The sequence below is a fragment of the Pleurodeles waltl genome, chromosome 3_1 (assembly GCF_031143425.1).
Source record: "Pleurodeles waltl isolate 20211129_DDA chromosome 3_1, aPleWal1.hap1.20221129, whole genome shotgun sequence".
In the NCBI taxonomy this organism is placed as follows: Eukaryota; Metazoa; Chordata; class Amphibia; order Caudata; family Salamandridae; genus Pleurodeles; species Pleurodeles waltl.
In genome coordinates this window covers 1,124,616,026-1,124,642,292 of record NC_090440.1, presented here as the reverse complement: position 1 = coordinate 1,124,642,292, position 26,267 = coordinate 1,124,616,026, and the positions used below count along the sequence as shown (strand labels likewise).

The window sequence follows — 26,267 nt, the reverse complement described above, 5'->3', positions numbered from 1 at the left end:
GTTTACATAATTGCCGCCATAAGTTTGCCTCCTTATCAACTGTTTCGAAGCACACCTGTGTCAGGGGTCCTACATGACCTGTTTAAATACATCTTACAGAGACAAGGTTATCAGAGGTATATCCAGATGCCAACTATGCTGCATACCACCTCCCTACAGAACTCAGCCTTTGTGTCACCTAGAGACCTCATTCCATGGCAATGAGGGTTAAGGGTGCTTCTTATATACATGGTACTGGCAGATGAGGTTTATCATACCTAACAAGAGTTTAGGTTCGCTATGCGAGGAATTTAACATTTTATGCTTATTGCAAGATAGTGGGAGGTCTTTGTATTCACAACTCTCATCTTCACAGTTATACTTCTTTTATTGTTCTTTGTCCTAATCATTGCAGCTCATGCATTTTACCGTAGATTGCAGTACTTTCAATAAACCTATTGAAAACTTTCCTGCATGTCCTTCATTGCCTGTGTGTGACTGAGACTTGTTACTGACGTGAGAAAAGGGTAACTTCCGTTCCCCCACAACTCCCCTGAGATGTCGCAATCTAGAGTAAGGCTGCCAGAAATCAACTTTTACTCTTGGGTTTTTGGTGAGGTACTGCTTGCGAGCCGGGAGGGTTGGACTGACAGTTGCGACTTGTTGTAAGAGTGGCTTAGTTGCCTGCAAACAAAAGTGTTGTCATCCCTAAACCAGCAGTCTCTCCTAACAGCGAGAGTCCAACTACAACATGGCGCCACCAACGATGGTGTTTGGTCACTAATTTATGGATATCCTGAGTATCTGTCTCACACGCAGCAGGTATCCTCAGTACCATTATATGGAGACGTCCGTGGTCTTGGGAATAATCTTCCTCAACTGAATAGGGAGTACTTAATTAGGCTCCCAGAAGTTCAAGCTTGAACTCCTAAAATGACTTCTCCCCATTTGGTAATCCATCTCTGTACTGATTATTCAACATGGCTAACGCGATGAAGTGGTAGTGCCGGCTATACGTCAGCAGCTCTGGGAGATTCCACAGTTGGAACAGGAGCATCAGTTACAGAAACTTATTTCCGACACCTATACTATTCAGAGTACAACCCCTAGTGACGATACTAAACAAGCACAAGAGGGTTCTTAAAAAACACTGGGATACACAAAAACAAAATAAAGACAGGTGAAATCAGAGAGCAGACTCTCCGCATCTGGAGAGCCTGAAAAGGAGATATAGGGCCTCATTATGACCCTGGCGGTAGAGAACCGCCAGGGCCAACGGGGGCGGGAGCACTGCCGACAGGCCGGCGGTGCTCCCTTGGGCATTCTGACCGCGGCGCTTTGGCCGCGGTCAGAAAGGGAAAACCGGCGGTCTCCCGCCGGTTTTCCACTGCCCCTAAGAATCCTCCAAGGCGGCGCAGCTCGCTGCGCCGCCGAGGCCATTCTGACAATCCTTACCGCCATCCTGTTCCTGGCGGCTCGCCCGCCAGGAACAGGATGGCGGTAAGGATTGTCGTGGGGCCCCTGGGGGCCCCTGCAGTGCCTATGCCAATGGCATGGGCACTGCAGGGGCCCCCGTAAGAGGGCCCCGCTAGTATTTCACTGTCTGCGTAGCAGACAGTGAAATACGCGACGGGTGCAGTAGCACCCGTCGCACCTTCCCACTCCGCCGGCTCGATTACGAGCCGGCATCCTCGTGGGAAGGGAGTTTTTCCCTGGGCTGGCGGGCGGTCTTTTGGAGACCGCCCGCCAGCCCAGGGAAAAACTCATAATACCCTCCGCGGTCTTTTGACCGCGGAGCGGTATTATGGAGGGCTGAATTCTGGCGGGCGGCCTCCGCCGCCCGCCAGAATCAGAATGAGGGCCATAATCTCTGAAATAGAGGCACTTTAAAGGCTCCTGACATATATACTGAGTCATGTCCCTCTGGTTCCTTTCAGGACACTCCGGATAGACGTAGTGTGAGAGTGGGCTGGTCAGAGCAGCGTCCTGACTACGTCAAATAGAACAAAGACTTACAGCGGACTTTAGACAAGAAAGAAGACAAATCCCCATAACAAAAGCAACCATTTAAAAAGAAAAAGGTGGCAGCCATTTCAATTGAACATGCCAGCAAACTTGAGAACTTTGCTGAAGAAGAGATGTGGACAGTGACCCTATTGGACAGGATGGCAAAAGTCACAATATGTCGCCAGAGTCTGAAAGATCATCGGAATGTGACAACAACTAACAGCTTTTTTGCAGTTGAGACTGCGAACAGGCGCATTCTCCCGAGCGACATGGTCTGTCATTTAAATATCCAAATTGAGGTAGACATAGAGCTCAACATTAGTGTAATATTTGGGAAGAACTTAATTGTGATATCCTATTGGAGGGAAAAGACTGGCCTCTGAACATGTCCGTAAGCTTACACATGGGGTAGATGTCATTTTGTCTTCTTTCTCTGATCTTGTTCTGGAAGCGGTAAAAGAAGCCTACACCATTGACTGGGTTTTGGTGCGCTATACCGCAACCACATAGGGTGGGATAGAGATTCCCCCAACCATGTAATACCTATCAGGCCTCCACCCGTCCAAATATTGTGTTAAACACAAGGCTAGCTCCAGTGAGAGAGATCCTCACTCAGCTCGAGTACCAGGGAGTACCAGGGAGTAATAGAGCCCTGTGTCTCTGTTATTCCCCGTTGCAAAACCAGACCATTCATATAGAATAGTTTTAGATTACAGACACTTGAACAACTATACACGTACATACGCAATTCAAAATGCACACAGCACCGCACTAGTTAACAATATAGTGTGTAAAAAATTCAAGACAACCATGGATATTTCCAGCATTTGTTTCTGCCAAAACTTAGTGCAAGAAAGTTGAGATCAGAGTGCATTCTCATTTGGCTCACAAAAATAATTTTGCTGCCTGCCCAGGAGCTATAAGAACAGCGAGGGGTTGTTTCTGCCCGTGTAGCATCAATATTGCATGATATTGATCCTAAGGCACTGTTCTATGTGGATGACATCTATCTCACAGATGATGACCTCAGCATTCATCTTGCCTGGGTTGATCTGATAGTTTTAGGATTTGCAGCCCTTGGCTATAAATTAAATTTTAGGAAAACAAAAATAGCCTTTCTCAGGGTATCGTTCCTTGGATACAAGCTATCCAATGAGGGCAAGAGCCTGGCCCCGCACTTTTTAGAAAAATTTGCTCAACTGCAACCATCAAACACTATCAAGAAACTGCAGTCTTTACTTCGTTTCTTTAACTTTGGCAGAACTTACATTCCAGAATATGCACAATGCATCAAACCACTGCGTGATATGATTCGTCCAGATTTCTCAAGCAAACACTGGACTGTTGAACACACATGCATCCTTAGAGGATTGCAGTAAGACTTGCTAAAAGCAAAACACTTAGACACACGTGACAACAAAACAAATGTGGTCGTCAGATAATTTCTGGTGCCGCTGGGTTCACCTATGTCCCCTTTAATGAGGGGACACAGAGCCCATAGAATATAAATCACATTTATACTCAAATGTAGAACAACGCTTTACGCTCACAGAAAAAGTTCTGACTGCTGTCATCAAGGAGAGGCCACTTGTTCAAGGGAAACGCATTATTGTTGTTAACCCGGTGCCACCCTCAGAGGCTGTCACCAAAGCAAGCATTCTTAATGCTAAAGCATTACATCCATGCTGGATTCAATGGGCAACGTCCCTGACTGCCATTAATGTTGATTACATCTTTGACCCAAAACTTCAAACACAAGAATTTCTCCACTACGAACAGGAGTACCCTGCACTTCTTAACATCTTGCCACTTGACTGATAACCACACTGTCATCTACACTGATGGTTCAGCACAACTAGCTGTAGGTACAAAACATCAGTACTCAGCCACTTGCGTAGCCATTAACGGAGTGATGAAGGATGGTGTATTCCCTCAGAATACCTACACAAAGACCCTGGTGACTGCACAATACAGTTGGCTGAGCGTAACGCTCTTATCTTGTCAATGGAACATACGTATCCAGAACAGCTCACATTGATTGTGTGGGGTTCGTACTATTGTGTCCAGTCCTACAATGATTATCTAAATCATTGGAGGTTGAACAGGTTAAGAGACTCAAAGAGGAACACCATTAAACATTTGTCCTGCTCTGCTTCAGACTGAGAGGAAACGAAATGAAAGAAATGCAAAAAATGCAGCACTCTTAGTCTGAGTAATGAATTTATTAAGGCACTTCCCAAGTTTCATAAACAAAAAGAATAACATGAACTTTTATTTCAAATGCAGAAACACACGTGCAATTCTAAAAATAATCACAGCAGTAGAATAATAATGATCACAGAAACAAAGAAAATGCAATACTTCAACAATGAATATATATTTTATATATATAGTGACTACGTATTCATGCATGTACACCGCAAAGCAAAAAATAAGAATATAAAATGCATCACCATGGGGCTTGACACTGACATCATCCCTTTGTCTGCCAACTTGAGGTCGTGGAACCCTGGACAACCGAAACAGGAGGGATACTACCGGCAATGGGATTATTTTCTGGGAAAAGATTCCCTTCCCAGAGGAGTTCCTTCTTCTCCCAGTTATCAAGCTTTCCCACCTTATATACTTCAAACAAACTTAAGAGGAAGATTCTAGAAACCCCCTCCCTTTAAGTACATTGTAAAATTCACTTGTTGGTTATGTCAGGTCAATGTTGAGAAAACACGCATCAGACTGGTCAACTCTCACAGTGTTTTTCCAAGACAGAGCTGTACCCTGGTCTATCATAAACATAATCAGTCTGGTATCTGCTTATCTGCAGGGCTCCCCCATGTTTTGCTCCTTTCCCTGGTGAAAAGAGCGAAAACAGTTTAACAAGCTGTGCACGGAAAAATAGAGTCAGTGGTTAAGATGGAGCTGGTTGTTAAATACAGATAGCAGTACAACACAGAACTCTGTGGGGGAGGGTGGCAGATCTTAAGGATAAGCTACTGGATGCTCATGTAATACGTACACTGGGCCACCAACGTGTAGGAGTACACGTTATTGAAAACACTTTGGCTGATGAAGTGGCCAAATCCATAGTAGCAACGGCTTCTGTTGCTGCAGTGACTCATTTCACACAGGATGGGATAATGAAATTCAGGCTGCTGTGAAAGCTTCTACTGAAGGCAAGCCTCTACCATATCAGTGCACAGAATGATGCCTTTGTGACAATTCCTGAGGTGGGAGATCGAGTGATCACCAACCAGAACCAGAGATTAGATCTCATTAAATCAGTGCATGAGGGTGTTGCATCTGCTCACGCTGGTGTCACGGCCACAATATCACTTGTACAGAAATGCTTCTGGTGGCCAGTTCTACACAAACAGACCAAGTAATATGTTCTTTGCTGTGACATATGGCAGCTAATAAAGGCTCAAACATCAAATGCCCACCGCAGACATCCCTCTTGGTGTCAAACAGGCCACTACAAAGTGGGTACCTGGACCACTGTGGTCACCTAAACCCTGATGGTGCATTCAAATACATCTTAGTCACTGTTGATTCTTGTTCTACATTCCTGTGGGTATGGCCACATGGTCGGCTGACCCTTGAACGCTTGTAAAAGACTTGCTGGTCTTTACTGGTACATATGTGGTTGCAGCATTCCACTCGGACAAGGGCCCTGCTTTTGCCTCTAGGGCATTCAGGTACACCATGAGGACGATGGGTGTTGAACTTCATTACTCTTCTTCGTATCATCCTGAGGGTAATTCTGTTATGGAGCGGAGGAATCGTGACCTAAAGCAATCCTTAACAGCTAGAGTATTAGGTTCAGGCAGCGGTTGCCTTCATCACCTATGTGGGGTCCAGAGAGCACAGAATAATCTGCCAAGATGGTCCTTGGGAAGACACACTCCTTACAAGGTCCTCTTTGGGACACCAACATATGTCCTAGATCTAGATGGCCCTGGTATGGTGGCAGCATACATACCTTTTGACATAAATGAATGTCTCACTGTCTTACAGTAGCTTCAGCAATTTTGTGATGATAATTCATCAGCCAGTGCTGCCAATTTAGGAATAAGGGATTTGTCAACAACTTCCATAGGCTGGATTCCTAAAGTTGGGGATCTGGTTTGTGAGAAGATTACTGTGAAGAAGGAATTCAGCCCATCTTACAGAGCACCAGTTCCAGTCCTGGGAACACAAGGCACCAGAACTGTCATCCTAACACTGCTGCCAGGTTCCAAAGGGAACAAATTTGTCTCCAACGACAACATCAAATTGCACTGTGTAGTCGATTATGCACAGGAGACCAAGAGGTCCCATGGGTAGTCCCTGGTCCCCTCTCACTACCCAACAGGCCATACTTCTTCAAAGAAAAAATAGCAACACTTCTGGATACACATGTACAACAATGCTAGAAATGCTTCCTTGAGCATGGGGAGGGTGGAGAATGAGCTTCTACTGATTATTGTTACCACTTCACTGACAAGAACTGTCCAAGATGTGGCTGTCTTTTACTCCAATGCAACGCAAATGGACGACACAGTCTACTATGAACCTCCATACAAAGTGGATCTATCCAACAGTAATGTACCAGCTCCTGTGCTCACAGAGAGTGCTTCGGGTTATTTCATCGACATTGATGACTTTTCTACAACTTCAACTACATCTGCAACTGAAACAGTTTCAAAGACACGTAAGCTGTACACATGGCTTTAAAATAACTATTTGGTTTATCCATGTTATTATCTGTGGATCTTTGTGACATTATTTGCCTTTCTGTTATGGACTGGTTTTGTGACTGTTTTTTTTCTCTTGATAAATGGTTGTTATCTTACTAAACGCTCTTTTGTCGAACCAGTGGATGAAGTTCTAACACCATATCTCTCTTCACATAAGGTCCGAAGAGACTTGTCCCTTGTAAACATTTCGGCAGTACCAATTCCAGATGGGACTGACTCTTTTCAAGTGTGTCTGGCAGCTTTTGTGTGAATTGGTGGGATGCTGCTGTTCCTAATGCGCAATGGTTCTGCCTTCTCAGCTAAGTGGAATGATGGAACTACTACCACCAGCCCAGCTGTGCCGTGATCACATGGTGAAGTTCTTTGGTGCTTTGTTGCTGAAGGAATTGGAGCATGATTGGTCACTGTCATTCCGACCAGTCCTATGGTGTGTGCAACCTGTCTTTCATTGCACCCGGTACCTCTTCGAGTGTCTACCTTTAGTGTGTCAGACTATTCAGCCAGTGCCTCCTGTGGACAAAGAACTGCTGATGTTCCCAATGAGGGTTCATTAATGGCCATGCCCCATGAGACTGCAGTTGATTCACAAGGCCACATATGAGCCACCTCTTGTGAACTATTTGGCTCCACCAGGCACAATGGATGGTGCTGCCTTTGCAGGTGATCCTGTGCTCAAGGCTTCTGTGCACTTCTGCTCCATGGATACGTCTGCCAATCCGGTGATCGATTGGACATCTGACTATGTGGAGTCATTCCTGGATTCGCTCCCTTTCAATGACTTCAGAAACATTCTTCAATAGGATGATTATTGTTAAATAATTTGACCATTGGCTTTATTCAAAAGTTTTAAAGTTTAATGCCAAATTGCCTTAATAATTTGATTCGTATTTGGCCTGCTGTGCTTGTCATGGTCGACATTTTATCTCTTTATATTTTTTTAGCATAGTTTTTAATTAGATTTTAGCATGATTTTAGCCCAGAGAATTTATAGCACCCTCTATGGTGTATTATTATCCTTGTTCCGGAAATGGGTAGGGTGTAGTGAATCCTATTTAGTTTTTATTGGGATTCAGGAGATTAGCTTAGCCCTTCGACTTGCAGGCCTGTGTGCCCCCGCCTAGCCTGCTCTGTTTTAGTCCATTTATATTATTATTTATTTTAAGATGGCTGCCATTGTTTATAGTTATGCCTTAAGTTATCAGTGTCAGTCTGTGAAGGCGTCATTATCAGCATCATAATCAAGTGATGCAAGTAGGTAGTCACATCATGTCCCTTTCTCACCTACGTGTGACAGGGACATAATGTACACTTGTTGGGCATTGTTTACATAATTGTCACCACAAGTCTGCCTCCTTATCAATTGTTTGGGAACATACCTGCGTCAGGGGTCCTACATACATGATCTGTATAAATACACCTTACACAGACAAGATTATCAGAGGGATTCCTTCCAGATGTTGTCTATGCTTCACGTCACCTCGCTGCAGCACACTACCTGTACGCACCACGGACTCTGACCTAGAGACCTCATTCCAAAGTAACAAGGGTTGGGGGACACTTCTCATGGACATGGTACTGGCGGATTAGGTTTATCATACCTCACTCTCGTTAGGTTAGAGATTAAGGGCCAGATGAACAAAACGTTTTGCATGTCGCAAACAGCGAATTTCGCTGTTTGCGACGTGCAAAAAGCACATCGTGATGCCCAATCCCCGTTTTGCGATTCAGTAACCTGGTTACAATTAGGAAGGGGTGTTCTCCTTCCTAATTGCGAGTCGCAGCGCGATGCTTTATTGTTTTGTGACCGCAAACGCGGTCGCAAAGCAATCGCAGTTACCACCAGTGTCACACTGGTGGTAACCCATTCGCAAAAGGGAAGGGGTCCCCATGGGACCCCTTCCCCTTTGTGAATGGCATGAAGAACATTTTTTCAGAGCAGGCAGTGGTCCGGTGGACCACTGCCTGCTTTGAAAAAATTAAACAAAAACATTTCATGTTTTCATTTTGTAATGCATCTCATTTTCCTTTAAGGAAAACGGGCTGCATTACAAAAAAAACAACTGCTTGATTTAAAAGCAGTCACAGACATGGTGGTCTGCTGTCTCCAGCAGGCCACCATCCCTGTGAGTGACGCCACTCGCAAGGGGGCCGCAAATTGCGACCCACCTCATTAATATAAATGAGGTGGTCCTTTGCGACCCCCTTGCAAGTCGCAGATGGTGTCAGGGACACCATCCTACATTCTGGATTGCGACTCGCAATTTGCGACTCGCAATCCAGATTTTTAGTACATCTGGCACTAGGTTTTTTATGCTAGGGATTTTACATTTCATGCTTATTGCAAGATGGTGGGGGGTTTTGTATTCACGACTTATCTTCACAATTCTGCTTCTTTTATTGTTTGTTATTCTAATCATTGCAGCTCATGCATTTTATCGTAGATTACAGTCCCTCCAAAAAACCTATTAAAAACTTTCCTGCATCTCTTTCACTGCCTGTGTGTAACTGAGACTTGTCACTAACATGAGAATAGGGTAACTTCCGTTCCACCACCACTCCCCTGAGATGTTCATTCTAGAGCCCATGCGTGAGGCTGCCAGACATCACCTTTTACTGTTTGTGTTTTTGGTGAGGTACTGCTTGGAAGCCGGGAGGGTTGGGTCAACAGCTGTGACTTGTTGTAGAAGTGGCCTAGTTGCCTACAAACAAATGTGCTGTCATCATTAAACCAGCAGTCTTGCCTAAGAGTGAGAGTCCAACTATGACAAGGCACTCTAGTAATGTCATGTGCTATATAAATATGAATTATTAAATATAAGCAAGTGACAGCGTGGCTGTGATGTCCCGTGAGGTAGGCAGAGATGAGAGGGTACCATTAAATGGTACATGCAGTGGAGTAGGGGAGCAAGCAGAAGTACAGTAGAACCATGGAAAAAGAAGGCACCTGGGGAAGAGAGACACAGGGGAAACAGCATGGAGGCTGGGCACTGAGACACAGGGGGGAGGGTGGCACTATGAGGCAACACAATGAGGATGCCCAGTGAGGATACAAAGAGAGAGAGAGAAAGGGAAAGGCAGACACAGAAAGGCACAGAAGAAAGGGAACAACAGATGCAATCCCATCAAGTGTTATAAGTTGAATGCTAGAAAAATGGGCAAAAGAAAAAGTAGTTTCCTAGCATCATCAGTGGAAGGATAAAACTCATCCAATCAGAAAACTGTGAAATGCTGCTGTGTGGGACAAACACAAGGTCTCAAAGGTGAGAAATCTGGGAATCATGTTTGATTACAAACTCACCTTATGGCCCAGACCAACCGGCTTGTGTCGGCTTGCTTCTTTCTCCTAAAGACACTAAAGAAGATCTTACCTTTTATTCCTTATGACCTTGGGAAAACTGTTATTGTTTCCCTGTTTTTTTCACGTCTAGCAATGCCCTTTATTTGGGCTTGCAGCAAGGGATGTCAGAAAAGTTGCAGAGGATTCAGAACGCAGCAGCTCCTCTGCTTAGAATTATTTGTAAAAAATGACATTTAGGTGTTTAAGTGGGCACAATAAAATCAGTCATGAAAAGAAAAAGCAGTTCATATTTATGGCTCCTAACATGTTGCAAGATAAATTATATGAAAGTGGTTACTGTGTGTACCTGACACCCTTTCCAACAGAATTAAAAAGTAAGGAGCAGATAAAACAGTTCTCAAATTCTCAACTTTAGTTACAGCTATATTTTCTTATATCATTCAAGTATAACTGTTTTCTTAAAAATCACTACTACTATTATGTCTATTTCTGTCTTGGTTATCTGCTATTTTCTCTTTTTTTAAAACATATCCCCTCTGAAATAGTAGGCACTATAACAGGTCTAAAAGTACTACAATTGTTATTGACATTATAGTTCCTACAATTTTACTGCATATGCTGTTTCCCATCTTCAGATTGAGACAGAAAATAACTATTGTGGAACCAAAAACCAAAATAACAAAAACTTTCTTTCTAAAAAAAATATTTTCTTATTCTCCTCTTATTTTGTTAAAACAATAAACCCCAAAAAAAAATTGGGCTCAACAGTTCATAATTCTTTCAGAAGTTCATAAATCTTTACTTTGTGATTTTTAGTTTGTTCAATGTCCCCTTTGCCTTTTATTGACTCACAGTTCCAGATATTTCTATCAACAGTCTCTTTCCTCATTCAGTGTAGTTATCCCTCCATTTCGATTTCACTCCAAGGTTTTGTTTCATACCAGTACTGGCAGTAATTCACAAATGAGTCAAAATCTTTCACCTCCTTTGCTTCTTCTTCTTCAGACACAGTAGCAAGAGGCATCCATTCAGGCAAAGCATACTTTATTTTTGGCACTCTTCTTCTTGTCGATTATTTGGCAAATTGAAGCTCACTACCACTAGTTTCTGTATCTCCCAAAGTTTTCAGTTAGCTCACAATGATTTTTTCTACATGTTCTCTTTCTTGGAATATCTCCCTCAGCTCTTATTTCTTAAACAACAGCCTTTTTCACAGTCTCTTTTCACTGACACCAGAGTTCAAGCTTGTGCTTACACTTGAACTTGACCTTAGGTCATCCTCATTTTTGTTTGCTTTGTTTACTTATTACTTCCTTTGGGGTTGTTGTAGCTTTAATCTTTAACTGCCACTCTTCTTTGGTCAGCTCAGACTCTACATCTTATTGATGCCATTCATGCTTTTCTCATTTGCACTGCAAAATCTCTTCACTATGATCTCTGCTTTGAAACTGGATTTCAAAATTTTCAGGGTCTTCATCAGAACTTTCGTTAAGTTGTAATTCAAACTTTCTCGCTCTTCTCTAAGCAGCTTTTTCCCACATGTTTGCAGACTAACAAAATCCCCAGGTTTCAAGTTATGACGCACAGTATCCCTTGAGTATTCTGTTGCCACATTCACCTGATGAGAGACATATTTCACCATATCAGGCAGACTCTTGTGATAATCTAGTATGACGTCATAATTTATTGAAACAAGTGCAGCTAATGGAACATATGCAAGCCTCACTGCTTGGCCCATGAAAATCTCCTGAGGCGATAAACCAGTTTTCCTGTCAGGAGCAATTCTCATGTCGATCAGTGTAAGATGCACATTATGGCCACTTTAGCCCTGATGAAGCACAAATTTTGCCAGTTTGTTCTTGAGAGTACAATTTGCCCTCCCCACCACAATAACTGACTAACTGAGGTTGATAACCATAATTAAATCTTTGTTTTTTTTTAATGCTTCACAAATAATTTGTAGAATCTTGTTTTTTAAATGAGTTCCACGATCTGTGTCAATCGAAGTAGGGAGGCCAAATCAAGGTATTAACTCCCTCAACAACAATTTCACAACTGTAAGGCTATCTGCTCTCAGAGTGTGATAGGACTCAATCCATTTAGAAAACAAGTAGTTAATGACTAAGATGTACTTCAGACCATTGTGATTTGGCATCTTGATAAAATCTGCTTAGAGTCTCATAATTGGGCCCCTTGCTCTTCCAGTATGACTCAAGGTTTGAGTCTTCCATCCCTGATTATTCAACGGACATACTAAACATTGAGAGCAAACACCATCAGCAACATTCCTAAATGTTGTGTTTTCTCAGTATTTCTTATATATTCTGATAAGTCTATCCCATTCGGCATGTGCGGTATTGTGGAGATATCTGCACATCGGATACAACACAGAGTCCAGTAAAATATATTTTTGTTCAGTATTCACAAACACATCATAACAAAATAAGAAAAGTGTTACTTTTTTATGTAATTAAACATCTCCTGTGTGGGCGAACAACACAAACTCTCTTTCAAGGTCTCAAATGCATCAGAGTATTTATCATCAAGTGATACCAGATCTTGAACATCACTGCAGGTCAACCTTGCTGAAGGTTTTTCAATCAAGAAAAAGTTTGGAATCCACTGACGACTGAAGCCAGTAACACCGGAACCACCCTCTAGTGGTCAGAAGAATCATTTTTTGAACTATAGAAACATGTTCAATTTGGACTATCCTCACATATTTTTCAATGTGGTGTCCACAGTACTGTATATACCCTCCTTTTTGCAGTACTGCATATTTACAGGGGAAACAGTATGTCTATTCTTAGCTACACAATTTAACAGGGCAGTTGTATATTGTTTAAAGTCTTCCTTTGCTTTTGATGCAGAAAGCAGGTCATCTATATACTGGACCAAAACTGGATTTCCTGGCTACCTCAGATTCTCTAGATCTTTCTTCAACATTTGGGGGAATATTGATGGACTTCAGTATACCCCTGTGGGATCCTACACCACACAACTTTATTCAAAATTTGAAATGTGAAGAGGAACTGTGACCCCTCAAGTAAAGGAACTGAAAAAAGCACTTGTCATAAGTCAGCGACTGTATACCATTCAACCTCAGGTGGAATTTGAAACAAAATAATTCCTGGGTTCTGTACAACTGGACAATATGGAATCACTATCTTGTTAAAATTGCGAAGATCCTGTAGGATTCTCCACTTTCCATTCAATAATTCCAATCACAGGAGAATTGCAAGGACTATCAAGTACTTCTCAAAGAACTCACTGTTCAATCGTTTTTCTCATTTACTGGCTTTATTCCCTCTTCAGCTTCTTTGGTAAAATTATACTGTCTACTTCTTGAAAATATTGCATCAGGTTTGATCTTTATTTTTTCTGCCTTTGCTCCTTTTATCTATCCAGTTTCCTTTCCAGAAAAAACCTGCAACTTAACTTTGACAGTATGTCTTGAATCCAGAGGCAGATCATCTTTTGCTAAAACTGAGAATAACTGGACTTTTGAATCTTGAGTATAATCTTGAACACTAAATACTCATTCCCAACAGCTGCAACACCATCTGGCATGCAATAAATCACACAATTCAGTTTGCAGAGCAAGTCTGTTCTCAACAAGTTCAAAGGGTTTGAGTCACACAAACTAAATCAGTGTTTATTCTCCATCTGTCCAATTTCAACTGGAACTTCTGCTGAAACCTGGTCAACAGTTTATTACTGATCCCTAAAACGTAGACTTCTCTTCTCAGAAGGCGCATATCTGGGACTTCCACAGAGCAAACTGTAGATTGGCAGCCCCTGCATTAATCAGAAATTAAACAGAATGGCCCTTAAATTCTCTATCAATATATGGGCCAATCTGGTTTACCTCAAGTCTTCTCCAAGTATGCAATCTCCCCCTACCCCCCTTTCAGTTACTGTCATTGTGAACTGCCCCCTGCCAACTTATCATTCAGAAACAATGGATTCTGCTGATACTCTGCAGTATAGGTCATTTTAGTCCTCATGTTTTACTGCACTACTGGAGGTGAAGGTATCAATATTTGAATGATTTCTGATTTTGCATATTCTGCTAATAAGTTTGATATTCAACACATTTTTCTGCACTTGTAAAACATATTCCCTTTGAATTCAGTTAGCATTCTGTCAGCATTCCCTCCTCCAATACCCAATCTTCCAACAGAAGTGAGAAGCTGTACTCTTTTTCATCATTTCAACCCTCATGTTTATTCCATTTCCCATCGTTGGCTTCTTACATTTTATTCAAGAGCTGCTTTGTGTTTCTGGCATAGAGTGTGTTGCTGTATTCGAGGTGGCTGGAGATGTTCCCAAAGATTATGATATCTGTCTTGCCTGAATTTAGCTTGAGGCAGTTAGTCCTCATCCAGGTGGCGACTTCGGTCATGGTGTTTTGGAAGTTCATTTGTGTGGTGGAGGTGTCGTGAGTGAAGGATAGGACGAGCTGGGTGTCATCGGCGTAGGAGATGATATTAAAGCCTTGGGTGCGTGCAATGTCAGCCAGTGGAGTCATGTAGGTGGTAAAGAGGGTGGAGCTGAGGGAGGAGCCCTGGGGAATGCCGCAGATGATGTCTTTGGGTGCGAAGATGAAGGGGAGGAGGAGGATCCTTTGTTTCGGCCGCTCGCTATTATTTTTTTCCAGCATCAAAATTTTATCTATGCTCTTTATGTGCCAACACGATTCACTCTGTTCAAAAGACTATTAATTTCTGGTCTTAACTCTGACACAAAGGTACATACAAAGCCATTTACCCCATTTTTCTATTTTCCGACTCTGCTGTGTTTCTGATAAATATGCATTATGTTTTCGTAAAAAGAATGCACTGACTCTATCGACTCTTGTGAGGTTCTCAAAACTTTATACCATTTTATATCCTTTTCTGGAATTCATTTCCTCAAATAGTTATGACTTTATATTTGTCTACTACCTCTGCAGCTGATGTATTAATAGAACTAATTCTAAAACCCTGTTCTTGTGTCGACCATTCAGCTACAGATTTACACTCCAGCGTATAAATCTCAAGAAGCATATTTTCAAATAATGAATCCAACTCCTTCCACAATACCTGGAAAACATATGTCAATTTGTGTACCTCATCAAACAGTGGGACCTTTTCAGGGCACAATTGACTGTAGCCAATGTGATGGTTAATTATAATAATTTCCTCCCTGTAATATTAGTACGGTTTCAAGAAAGCACGTAGTCAGGGCCTGAAATTTCAGCCATGATTTTATAAGCACAGAAGTGTTGTTCTTTTTAAAAATGGCTTGGTCTCGATTCCCGGCATATAGCCTGAGCCCGTAGAACGGCATACCTCTTACCCCACCTTTAGTTCTCTTTGAATTATTTTTACTTGTTGTCCTTCTTTTCCATCTTTTTCAATATTTCCTTAAATCACCCAATTCTCTGGCGGTTTTATTTAAATCTTTAATATGAGCTCTCAGCATAATCAAGTCCATTTCTTTAATTTCAACATGAGTCAGGTCAATTTTATAATTGTGTTTCACATTTTTTATTTTGTTGATGTCAACCTCTAAGTCAACTAACTCTTCTAAATTATCATGTGCATCATTTGCACACCTAAATTTATCTTTAATCAGATATCTAATTTCTTCAGCATTGTAAGTCACCTTTGACATCATTCTCATTAACTACAGCATGTAAGGTCTTTACACATTCATCATACCGTTTCTTCAACTCTTTGCCTATCGATACATTTTGCTTGCAAGCCAATGCTTAAGTTAGCTTTTCACGTGCTCTGTCGCTTTCTTTCTCCATTTTTATGTTGCCATGGAAATCCATTAATTATGTGCCTCAAACTGTGTAGGTCAGGCCATCGAATTCATGTTATAAATGGTTTATCTCAAGAAATGCATCTTTCTAGTGTTAAAATTACCTTCTAAATTTTTAATTAGAGCTCTCACTGTAAAACTTCATCGAATGCACTGTATTTGTTCCAGTCTTAAATCCAGGTAAACATAGTACCCAACCTCCTTCATCCTCTCATAGGCTAGAATTCCTTCTACTGGTAATTTCTGACTCTCCCTAGGTGCTAGAGTAGTCTTAGGCTTTACTAGATAACTTCCCATTATTCTCACTCAAAACAAACCCAAAATCACAATAAAGGAGCTACAAAACAACAACCAATCAGCACAAGTGTGTCAAACGCCCACCTGTCACAGTGCGACTAAGTGAGCACACAAAGAATCAGCGCAGTGCTTTGTGGTGTCTTCTCACCAACAAACCCCAGTGAAGCTTTCTGCCTGACTCACCAATCACAGCGTGACTTTTTTGTGAACAGGAAAACAATTGTAAAACCACTTGTAAACTTTATACCTCAATAAAGCCTTATTTGTTTACCCAATAAAGTAAATAAAAATCAGTGAATCAAGTAAGACAACTCAATTGCAAACCTTGAATCTTTAGAAGTAGGAGAAACAAGGATTCAAAATAGTAAAGCGAATCACAGAAAGGCCCTGTAAATATAATTCAATCTAGGCAGGTGCCTGTAATACTGCAATCTACTCCAGCGATAGTGCTCTCTCTCATGCACTCAGGAGGAAGATACAGTAAGCCAAATTAAGCACTCCACCTACAGAAAAACTGGTTAGTTCAGAATCCCTATGTGGTACCTCACATTGCACACCACAATTACAGGCAAGTAACCAATATCTTGAGATCTTGATTTCAAAGAAATTGACAATAAGATCAAACCAAAAGAATCAATTGAATAAGATTTGTTTACAAATATGAAACATACATCATCACAACAGTGAGCAATACACCATCTGAATTCAAAGTCATCACAGAGTAGCAAAACAATTCACACAAACAGCAGATATCCATATCACAGAACCATGTTTCAATGAGCACTCACAAAATCTGTTTTCCCTGTTCATACATACACTCCAAATTGTTCAGGAATGCTCAGCTAGTCCCTTCTTAGGATTCTCAGACACCAGGATTTTTGGCAAAGTTTCAAAATCGACTTTCTCTCTCAGACTGAGAATATCTTGGAAACTGTTTGCGGGCCCCTAAGGAAAAGAGGTGCTCTTACATAACCATCCTTTGCTACCAAACATTTGTTGGATCCAAACTCCAATATTCTACTGCTCCCGGATATTTAGACGACCCCAAAATTCACCTGAGGCGGCTTGGCTTCAGGACACAATCTTGCGATGAATCACAACCCACCTCAACATCACGCTCAGCAATTTAGTTGAGGTAAATAATAACTAGCTACACTCAATAATTGAGTTTGAGACTAAGGGAAAGTTAAAGGATATACTTAAAAATCTTATTGATCAGGCAGTACAGAACAAAGGTTAAATGCCACGAAGACATGAATGCAGCATCAGAAATCAGAAATCATAATAACTATCAGTCAATGATCATCAGAGAGTGGACAAAATCCCTGTATTATAAAAGTATCACAATGGAAACTGGAAGCATCCCTGGAGGAAAAAAGAAGGACTCTGGCTCACCTCCACAGCCAGGGTGTTTTATACACATTTGTAACATAATTAATGACCAAAAGTGGCAAATTCACAGTAGTCCTACTTGTGATAACACATTTATAACAAATCAAATATTTATATGTCACTAAAACCACATTAGCATTATCCTACCTTTACAGAATTCTCTAGCGTCTTCTATGCTGTTGCTGTTTGGAGATGCACACATGTGGAAAGTATAATTTCTGCTTTATCCTGTTTTTTTGTTTCACTTTAAACATAAATTCAGGATCACAACACAGCCACTATTTTCAAAGCTACAGTTAATTTCAAGAGAGCACTTGGATTTTTTGGAGATTCGCAAACATGTTGGTTTTCCAACAAAGGTACATTGTGTTGAATCCTTGAAGAAACATTACATGCACTAAACTTGTCAGAAAGCTGATTTAATGGAAACAGTGCCTGCTTAATTGCTGCACAAATTGACTTTCCATGCCACATTATTAATTCAAACTTCCACATCATTTCGGGCTACACTGGCTTATAATTTGAGCAGCTCTGAATATTACCAAAGATCTGACAATTTCTGTCAATCCCTCCAGCAACTAATATTGCCTCAAACATATCCCATGAATAATTGTAAATTCCAGACCACGTCAACCCCTGGTTTGGACCTTGATTGCTGCTTATTGCAGCATCAAACCAAGAACTACCTGAGTCACTGGATGTGGTAGTCAGTGTGATGACTCAAATAGCTGACTGGCTTATATAAAGGAATTGATTTATATCAGCTGGTTAATACTCAATGCCTGAACGTTCAAGGAAAGTTTACCTGTGTCCACCATGCAACCGGGTAAATTATTCTTGCCTGACTTTTCAATAAATAGATGGTTGTGAGATCTAAATAATAATGTCACATCTTTAGGAATCAGAGTTATTATGGGGTGCACCTACTGCCTCAGTTGTCAAAAAATATATTACAGCTTTTCATAGCTAGAAAAGGTTCTTTTGTTCCGTTGGGGCACCATTATTTGCTAGTTGGCCACGAGGAACACAGAGTTGAAGCATGTCAGTGTCTTTCAAATAAACGTTTTTCTTTTGTGAAGAGTGCTGGAATAAGCAAAAAAGAGCCATCAAAACCATTATTTTACTAAGGTCCAAACAGTAATGAGAAATGTACCTAAAACTATTCAGAGCCTCTCACTGGAAGAAAACATGGTGTTGGCCAATCTACAGTGAAATTAACATATTACAGTTAAGGCATGTGACAAGGGAGATGGTAACTTATTATGCAACACAGAGGAGTAAATTGAAAGCCATGTTGTCTTTCCCCAAGCATTATCAAAAAATCTAGCTAGACTCTTTTAAGAATTTGAAATATTGGATTATAAGAATCGGCAAGCAAACTCTGTGACAGGGAGATATCGGTTTAAAGGAGTTTTAATGTTTGACCCAATTGTAGAATTCCAGTTACCTATGGTGAGCCCAAGACCCACAGAGATTAATTGGATCCCCGACTCAGCCCCATAGTGTCAACCATTCATGCCATGACAGAGCCGTTGCCTAAGTATATATACACATTTTTTAAACACTTGGCTACTACATTTGCCTCTTATGTAAGAGATACAGGACATATGATCTCTAGTCTGGAAGGGATGGAACTTCACCAGTAAAGGGAGCTCTTGGTTACAGTGGGCATCGAGGACCTTTATACCAACACACCTCAGATAGAGATCCAAGCTGTAAATACCTTTCTTACACAGGCGATCATATGGCTCCATTATTTTCAATCTTCATTGCCTGAAGGTAGTCCTGTGGAAAAATACTTTACATTTGATAGTGAGCTATATAAACAGCTGAAAGAGGTAAGCATGGGAGCCGCCTGTGCACCTAGAGTGGCTAATACATTTGTGGGCCCCATTGAGATAAAACCATCTGTAATGAAGACTTTGGTAGTGCTATATAGACAATATTTTTTTCATCTCGCAGGGGGAAGAGGAATAACTAAATTAGTTTTTCAATTGGATTAACCTATGTGATACTAATTTGAAATTCTCCCCCAATGTTACCAGGACCAAAGTAGACTTTTTAGATATCTGGATAAAACACCAAGATCAGAAACAGGAGGTTTCCCTGTATACCAAGCTTACAGCAAAAAATACGGTGCTCCATTTTCGGAGCATTCACTCTTTATGTCAGAAGCAACACATATCCTTAAGCCCTCTGTATTCATAGGAATGGTTTCAACCTACAAGACTGTCAGAAAAGAAAAGATTTTAAAGAAGAAACTTTAAAAAAAGAGGGTATCCCAGACACTTGATCAAACGTTTCTTTTAAGAGGGCAAATTACTAAAACCGAGATGCTAAGTTTCAGGATTAACCAAAGGAAACAAATGACTCTCCTTGTGTCACCCACTATTCTAATTTAGACCAAATGATCAGACAAATAATCAATTATAAATGGCATTTATTGAACATGAATGCTGAGGACCTGAATTCTCGAGACCTCTGTTTGTGAGGAACAAAAGCTTGTGGGTCAAATTTGTCAAGTTAAGATTTACAAGTCAGTCGACCTACATACAAACAGCTTTGACAGAGGACAATATCTGTGTCTGTATAGCACACATTTATTAGTGGGGAAGGCAGGTTATCTCTCTTTGCTAGTAAGAGAAAAAGAGACCATGCTTCAAAAAGTCAGTTTTCGCTCCCAGTGGATAACTGACTAATTTTTAAATCCGTGTGTCCTTTGTTAATTCCACCAGAAACTCAAAGTATACACTCATGGCACAGAAATTATAATGCTAGACCTCACCACGAAAGTTATGTGCCAATTTGAGGACAAACCCATAAAATTTGAGATAGCAATCCAAAACTCATCTGCCATAAATCTAGACTTGGTATATCCAGAAAATGTTAAGAGTGCGAGTTAACCATCTAAACGTAAGAATGACCCAACATCTTGGCTACTGGCTTTTAAACAGGTTGATCCACAATAATTTAATGTTGTTTAATGCAGCTCATAATAATTCTTATTAAGAAGGGAGAGGATGGCATTATTCTGAGAATAAAGCAATCTATTGATGCACTTGCATGAGGGATAGTGTCTTGACTAGCACCTTCAAAGAGACCAGTCAAACAAACACTGATAATTAATGAAAGCACCATGTGTCACTCTCAATCTTCAGTTCTGCTTCTAGAAAAATGAAATTAATTCAAACACATTTTATGTTGCAGGCCAAGATGTCTCTGGATTTCCATGGATGGGAAATATTCCAGGAAGGCGATTTTCACCTAGATGCTGGACAGACACCTGAATCTGGAAAATGCTACACTATGTATCATGGAACTTTTGTTACTACAGCACGTTCAATCATCACCAGTGGATTCATGGCTTCTCCAGATGGAATGTTAGGTCAAGGGGTTTATATTAGCAGAGATATGAAAAAGGCCCAGAGGTACCCCCTTAAGGCAGCTGCAAAAGATAAAGTTGTCTTGATACTTAATGTAGACGTTGGAAAAGTCAAGAAGATAGACCAGGATAACCATCCAATGCAAAAAAGTTGGCATTCACAGGGTTATGACACTGCCTGGGTGCCCCCAAACTGTGGCATGAAATCAGTTCCTAGCGGTCTGGAAGAAGACTGCGTTTGGGACCCACTAAGGATTCAAGTTATCGACGTTCAACATGCTACGGATAGCTCCATCCAGGAAGACCTGAGATCACTGCTAAAACAAACTAACCAGAGCAGCCTTGGGCAGAGTACAAGGAAATGTTCATTGTGCAAAAATAATCTTAACCATCAAATACTGCCATGTTGGAAATGTCAAAAAAGGATCTGCCCATATTTACCCAAGCATGTGTGCAAATAGCCCTCAAGAACAATTCAGTCTTAGAGTTTTTGTGAATGCTATTTTTATGGATATTTGAATGTTGTTAGCCAAACTGTAAAAAACACCTAAACCAAAAACCTCCTCTTGGTTTTTGCATTTGCGATTGTTGTTGTACATTGTGTGCGTTGAATAACTCAGCTGCTTGTGGGTGCTTCCAAGACAGATATGCCAATTAGCATGTAGCAATGAAACCTCATAGCAAAGGCATAACAGTCACTGGATATACAGCAGAGGGGATAGACAGGCTTTGGTTTATTACTGCCATTCTGCAAATAAATAATGAATGATCATTACAAATATGTTTGCAAAAAAAAAAATTGCATGAACCCAGGCTTTAGTTTAATGGTAAACACACCTGTAACATGGCTTAGTAGACAGAAGAGACAATGGTCAAAAGCCGGACTTGATAGATTCAGTTTAGCATTACCGCGTCTAAAATCAATTATAATGGCTTACTACAATTTCGGATATTACTTTAAGTCAGTTTGTGAGGATAGTGGAGTACATGTGTCCACAAAAACATAGGTGCAAATGCAAAGTTGATGATATGGTATCTGGAAGACCCTTCAGATGTCGAGCGAGACGTAAACCAAAAAACAAACAGAAAATCTCCCTTTTATGATGTTTGAAAATACGGCTTTATTAGCATTGTATTAGTTTTGTTGCAAATCAAAGACTTTTCACAAAGACTGAAGTCATATCACATTGTTCATAGGGTTTACATCTCAATAATGAGTTTAGCTATATTGACCATTGTTTGGTTGTGTATATGTCTAGCATTGAAGACCCTCCCACTTTTACATTGTGGTGCTTAATTGTCTTTAATACAGGTCACCCTGAATTTGTTAAATGCTATTTTACACTCTCCAAACTGAATATGTTTTGTGTAGTTGCAAAAAAAGAAATAGCAATTGTACTTTGATCAAATAAAGCTAGCACACATTTTCAAAAGAAAATATTGATTATGTTCCTTGGTATTGACAGATATTTTAACTGATGCCAGATAAAGCACCCAAAATGCTTTTTAGTTACCCTATTTTTAATATTAATTAAGCATTTCTTTAACTTAAGCTATCAATTTCAATTATACTCTTTATTCGGTCACCCAGTGACTATACAAGAGACACAAAAAAAATCATGCATAATACATTGGCAACATACAAGAATATTCTAAAATTCACAGATCATCAATTAAACATTATTGAAATAATAATTTATAGAAGAACTACAAGCCTTAGACCTACAGAGCATAATACAAAGCCTGTGGTAAGATAACATATCTGCACTTTTATCAGTGACTGCGAAAATTCCATAGCAGCCCTGCATTGTCAACAAAAAATGTTCTAAAATTAAATGATCATAAATTAGATGTAATTAAAAAACCAGTATATAATAAAGGAATTGCAGACCTTAATTATATAGCATGTTGTACAAACATTGCAGTAGAATAACATATCCTCACTGACAGTGAGTGTAAAAATTCCATGGCAGCCTTGCATTGTTTAAAATTAGCCTGCATAAAAGGTAAATTAAATAGTTTTCTTAGCGAGGTATGGTGTTTACAGAAAAGAGAAAATTGCAGTGTGCTTTGCGGAGAACATCCATAACAAGAGCCATGAGGTAGATTGTTCGCACATATACCCTGCCTGGGGAATGCAACACGAAAGTGTACAAAGTTTGGTCTTAGCCTAGCTAACAAAAAACATATGTTGTACGTGATTAACCCAGGTTAGATAAGGATCAATACAGGGACATGCAAATTTGGGCATGAACAGAGAACAGTGGATTTAGCAACATTAAGGCCCATTCTCTCCTCCATGCATTTAGTTAGAAACAATTTGTTTAGTAACTTATAGAATCCAGTAGGAAAAGTAGCTGGGTTCTCACACAGGTCACTTAAGTCCAAATTATTACAAGTTTTATGTATGTATGAAATTCCAGATCCTTCTCTTCGCCCCACAGGATATAGCAGTTGCTAATCAGAGGCCATAGCCTTTTTTCCTTCCTGCATTAGGGCTGCTTCTTTTTCGCAAGAGGAGGGCAACAATATCAATAAAATGCAGTGGGAATGGTGGGCGCAGCCTATAGGGGGACTATTATAAAGGAACAACCACTACGAACAGACTGCTCCCCATTTGAAATTTGAAATTCTGCTGTGGCTAAGGGCTAGAAGTCTGGCTCACCCCAATGAGGCTCTGGACTATTTCCCATTATCTTTCCCCTGTGCTGATTTATTTATGGAACATAGCTGTTCCTCAACAAAGCCTATTTCCTACTCAAGAGCCCCCATCAATTTTGTGAAGAAGAATACGATGGTGCCTGAACACTGAGTTTCCTTTAGAGAGTTAGGTTTTCTCTTTCTCATGATTGAACAGTTAACACCACAGTAAATAGCTAAATATTGGCTGGCAAATCAAATCTCTAGGAGTGAACGTACTGTGGTGGGATCTTAGAGGGGTGTCCCGACCTCTCCCAGCCACTGAGGGGTGCATATGGGTCAACTCTTGGCCTGGTTTACGCCTGGGGCCCACGCCAGGGCGAGTTCTGCACTGTGGGAAGACCAAAGTACTTATATGCGCTATATTCGAGATGCTCCTCCTCTACTTCAATGCAGTGCATAATGCTGTGGGACATATTTCCACCCCTGCTGCAGGGAAACAGGTAAGTTAGGTTCCCACGCCGCAGAAAGAGCAAAGCACTTATATGCGTTAGGTGCAGTGTGTCCCTCCTCCTCAAAGCAATGCAGAATGCTGGGAGATGTAGTCCTACCCTAGCTGCAGGGAACAGGTACGTCAGGCTCCTGCATCACGGCAAAGCCATATTGCTCATGTGCGCTAGATGCGGCATGCCCACCCCCCCCCAAAGCAGTGCTGAATGCTGGGGGACTTAGTCCCACAGTGGCTGCAGGGAAACAGGCAAGTTAGGCTTCCGCTCCACTGTAAGAGCACATCGCTTAATTGCACTAGATGCAATGTGGCCCTCCTCCTCGAAGCAGTGCAGAATGATGGGGGGTGTTTTCCTACCCAGCTGCAGGGAAACAGGTAGGTCAAGCTATCCTTTTTGTGAATTGTACATTACAGTGCCATGGAAATGCCTGGTGACGTGGACAGGAACTGCAATGCACAGCACCCATTCATCATTTGAAATTTCACCACACATTTTTTGAATAAGGGCCAGAGTCTAGATATTTTTTATAGTATGTACCCTACAGAAAATTCATTAGGTGTTGTGTTATAGATTTGTTCCTCTACATAAGACAAGACCAAACACCATTATTCGGCTGCCATACAGCCATAAAAGAAAGCAGTAAATACAAAACTTTCAGCGAACACATATGTAACACATCATAAAAAGTAATACTAAATTAAAATAAAGCTGTGTATGCTCTGGGTGAGCATAGAACGCGAACGAGACGGAGATCGGAAGAGGAAGGGGAGGTGCAGCTTCTGTTGCAGTTGCATTGCAAGGCCGTTGTGGCCGCTGTGAGGAAGTTGGTAGGAAGACCGTGAAGGCCATGTGAAAGGCCATATTGGATCGCCGCCTCCATGAGCTGCGAGCTTCTGCGGCAGCTGCGAGGAATATCAGAGAAAGGTACTGGAGAAAGAAATGCAGGGTAAGAGCGACGACAGCGGTGAGACGGAAGCATCGGAAGCCGCCGGGTGCCGAGATTAAAGTATTGCGGTATACTAAGGCATACCGAGGCATATTGGAACAGCCTCGGTAGCCCACGATTGTGCCACGTCAGTGCCTGCGCTCACATTGCCATCACCATTGTCTTGCCGTTGCCAAATCTATTTGAACCTATTGTGCCGGCAACTACTTTTGGATTTTGGATTAGTGTGATACGGTGGGATACTAAGAACAAGGCAGCACAAGGCAGAGTATCTTAATTCAGCCAGTGCTCCACCCTCCCCTCCGATTTTCCCCCTTGCGCCTACTGCGAAGGTACCCAGTACTACTTGGTGGCTGACTGGGTAGGGCAGGTAGTGGTTAGTGAGGGGAGGGGGCAAGCAGCAAGTACAGCAGTAGCAGCACATGCAGAGGCGCTGAGGAGTAGCGGTGGGACAGAGATGGCAAACACCTGGTTGTGATTGGCTGTGATTAAATGCAACAATAAAGGGACCAGCAGCAGCAGCCAGGATGATTTTCTCGCCCTCCAGGTTGCTCTCAAGGTAACCTCCCAGGGAAATTTGTAAACTCTAAACTATAAATTGTAAGGTTAGCCAGCCTGATTATAGTGGGCGGCTTATTGATTTTGAACCTTGAGAACTTACCTGGACCCTGGAAAGTGCTATTACAAGTGCTACTATCACAAGTGCCACATTCAAAGCACGGATTAAGCACGAATTAAGCGCAAATTAAGCACAAATTAGCCCAGGATATGCTAGACCTGGGAGAGCAAAAGTAGAGCTAAAGTTGAACCAGGAGAGGTAAGCTTAGAGCTGCAGATTCCAGTAGTGGCGCGAAGGTGGCTGGCATTAGGCCAGTGCAGCTTGCTCTGCTCTGGGGTCTGCCCTCCCCGGCATTTACTTAAGAATTTAAGAAATAAAATAACTTTTAAAAGAACCCTTGCAGTCTGGAATTAGAACTAGGTTGTAACCGCTGTAAGGGGTAGACATATAGGGGGTTATTCTAACTTTGGAGGAGTGTTAATCCGTCCCAAAAGTGACGGTAAAGTGACGGATATACCACCAGCCGTATTACGAGTTCCATAGGATATAATGGACTCGTAATACGGCTGGTGGTAAATCCGTCACTTTTCCGTCACTTTTGGGACGGATTAACACCTCCCCCAAAGTTAGAATAACCCCCATAGTATACAGTATGCCGGCGAATAAAGCTAGATCATGTAGTATTTGTGGCATAAGGAAGGGACGGAAGGCAGT

At 41.3% G+C, this 26,267-nt stretch overlaps 1 protein-coding gene across 1 annotated transcript in view; it reads left to right on the top strand.

Annotated features, from left to right (window-relative positions):
• The window catches only part of LOC138283556 (uncharacterized), a 239,449-nt gene extending 217,112 nt beyond the window's left edge, over positions 1 to 22,337 (top strand). The window contains exons 8-10 of the mRNA XM_069221496.1: positions 6,468 to 6,673; positions 19,297 to 19,355; positions 20,725 to 22,337. Coding sequence (XP_069077597.1) covers positions 6,468 to 6,673; positions 19,297 to 19,355; positions 20,725 to 21,360 — 901 coding nt within the window. The 3' untranslated portion in view covers positions 21,361 to 22,337. The remainder of the gene's footprint in view (positions 1 to 6,467; positions 6,674 to 19,296; positions 19,356 to 20,724) is intronic.
• The last annotated feature ends 3,930 nt before the right edge of the window (positions 22,338 to 26,267 follow it).